Below are 2,502 nucleotides of genomic sequence, written 5' to 3' on the forward strand. Positions count from 1 at the left end.
CTATGGTTGCTAGCATAGATACGTATATACGCGCACGTGCACGTGCACGTACACACCAGCCCCGCCTTGAAGCTTTTAGTACTATACTGCGCATGCGCAAATGTACTAATGCAGATACGCCCATGATTGAAGATTCAAGAGTTTGCAAAAGGTGCAAGATAGTACAAAATAAAAAATACAAATTATTTTGTCATGAAAATTGAAATTACTAGGCGAATGTAAAACATTAAGGGGCGAGCAAAACGATTAACATTTCGATTAGCAATATACAATGTCTATATAGACAATGATGTAGTGGCTATTAAACCTTGAATGTTGACTGATGTGAATGTGATGTCAATACACTAATGCAGAATTTGCATGAAAGGAATTTCATAGTTTCTAGCTTTGACTGAAGAATCTCTGCAGTTATGTAGCTCTAGGATGGAAGATAGTTGGTCTCAGAAGCCAGAAGGAGACTCCATTTGGTGCGACAAGACCTATATCTCTAGCATTTCCTTGCTCTTTTCTCCTCCTCAGTCTTGCTCCTTCTCACGCTCGTTACGAAGAAGTCGACGAGCTTCACAAGCATCTTCTTGTGAATAACTCATGTTTTAAACTTCAGCTTCTCTTGTTTCTTAAATACTCTTAAACTCCTCTCTTCCAGTGATTAAGTTGCTTTACTCTTACTTGTAGTCTTCGCACGTGGTGCCGTAATTATAAAAATTATCATTTTAAAATGTGTGGTTATTATTTTTTATAGACGCATAAATAGGAGTGACGTACATGTACAAACAAACAAACAAACAGACATACTCGACTCGACTACTGTAAACCTATTAATGTTAGCGGCTACTTTATTTAGCGTTTATGCTTAAATGTCAAATTAGCGACTATTAAATTTGGCGTATCATTAAACATTTCCCACTTTTCAGTTAGCTGCTGCTGTCGTTCCACTGGGTTCTCCTTTCTCTGGTAGTGTTGCCGACCGAGCAGAAGAGAGCCATCTACATTTTGTGATCACGTGACCGGATGTTTTTATTAGCGAATATTAAATTTAGCGTGTTTAGGCTCTTTGCTAATATCGCTAAAATAAGTAGCATGCTAAAATTTGTAGTTTTACAGTATGTGGGGCTCGCTTTTGCTCGCCCCAATAAAGTAATAATAAAAATTGATGCTTGAGGGTAAAGCCACAAAAATAATCTTCACAAAATCACCCAGCTTTAGTAAATGGAAGAAGAAAGTAATAAATTCAGCTTTGCCATCAATAAAAAATAACATTAAGAGTAACATAAAAATAAATGTACAGTCAAAATTAAGAGAGAATAACTTACATCAATGAGAACATTGTGTGGTTGAACATCACTTGGTGAGATCTTCTTTGAACGGAGGAGAGAACATTCCCTTCTGGGCAGTAATGGTCCATTGCCATGCTGCTGAAAATTCTTTCATGAACTACATGTACAGTATGAATTTAAAATAGCAATCATAATTATTATTATTCCATTTTACATCCATACATAACAGTACTGTGCTGAGAGTACATGTACAGTACCTTATAGCAGGAAATTTCGGAGGGGCTAAAATTTGGCAAATTGCTAAATTTTGGTGATCGGTGAATTTTAATTTGGTGGATTTTACTTTGTGGTCACATGCCATTGAGCATACATATAATGGCTCAAAATGGCAGATTTTTATTTTGGCAAATGGCTATCAAAACGCCAAATTCGCCAAATTTAATCCCCTTCAAAATTTCCTGCTATACAGTTCATATTATAATGATTCCCAACTTTAATTCTTTCTCTATCCTTCTCTCTCTCTCTCTCTTATTACTTTAAACTCTAATTCAGGACAAGCTGCAATGAGCCACTGCCAGCAATGTGTTGCTATGGTAACAACATCTTTGTTGAATGTTTTCACTGGCAAATGAACAATAGCGTGTAATGTAGTCCTTTCATGAGAACCTGAAAGGGAGAGAGAGAGAGAGTGAAATAATTATGACAGTACAGCATGTACAGTGAATGAATGTATAATCACATGTACACTTAGTTACATATAGTTATATATTTATTACCTTTACAAGATATCAGTAAAGCTGTCATGTTATAGAGTGCTGTTGTGATTAGACTCAAGTCATTTTTCTCTATTGCTAGAACTAACTGCTTGTTAGCATTATTGTATATACCGGCCAGTCCTATGAGAACAAACACACACTAATACACAAGATAAACTCTTTCTATCTACTAGTAATCTTTATGTATTAATAATCTAGTTACAGGTATAGTAATACTCTCTTTTCTCTGTTCTTCCTCTCTTAATCTCTTCCTATATCTTTACCAGAGCTATCAGTGAGTTCAATGGCTCCCTTTACTCTACCAATGAAGCTGCTTTGGATTACAACAGAAGAGAGAGCCTGAGAGCGAGTGTCCTTCAAGCAGTCAGGATGATTACTAATCACTGCAATCTATTTTGGAAAAAAAGACAATTAATACTGAAAGCTACACACAAAATAACTAATAAATG

General features: G+C 35.8%; 2 protein-coding genes across 2 annotated transcripts in view; both read right to left on the bottom strand.

Moving 5' to 3' along the window:
• Positions 1–2,437, bottom strand: part of LOC100633148 (phosphatidylinositol 4-kinase alpha) — a 10,339-nt gene extending 7,902 nt beyond the window's left edge. The window contains exons 1-4 of the mRNA XM_020004621.1: positions 2,317–2,437; positions 2,054–2,173; positions 1,813–1,943; positions 1,314–1,434 (exon numbers count right to left, since the gene is read on the bottom strand). The gene's annotated coding sequence lies outside the window, so the exon portion shown is untranslated. The remainder of the gene's footprint in view (positions 1–1,313; positions 1,435–1,812; positions 1,944–2,053; positions 2,174–2,316) is intronic.
• LOC109588447 (phosphatidylinositol 4-kinase alpha-like) overlaps positions 1,342–2,502 on the bottom strand; it is a 3,924-nt gene continuing 2,763 nt past the window's right edge. The window contains exons 12-15 of the mRNA XM_020004620.1: positions 2,317–2,443; positions 2,054–2,173; positions 1,813–1,943; positions 1,342–1,434 (exon numbers count right to left, since the gene is read on the bottom strand). Of these exons, the coding sequence (XP_019860179.1) occupies positions 1,342–1,434; positions 1,813–1,943; positions 2,054–2,173; positions 2,317–2,443 (471 nt within the window). The remainder of the gene's footprint in view (positions 1,435–1,812; positions 1,944–2,053; positions 2,174–2,316; positions 2,444–2,502) is intronic.

Source organism: Amphimedon queenslandica, unplaced genomic scaffold (assembly GCF_000090795.2).
Source record: "Amphimedon queenslandica unplaced genomic scaffold, v1.1 AMPQUscaffold_12088, whole genome shotgun sequence".
In the NCBI taxonomy this organism is placed as follows: Eukaryota; Metazoa; Porifera; class Demospongiae; order Haplosclerida; family Niphatidae; genus Amphimedon; species Amphimedon queenslandica.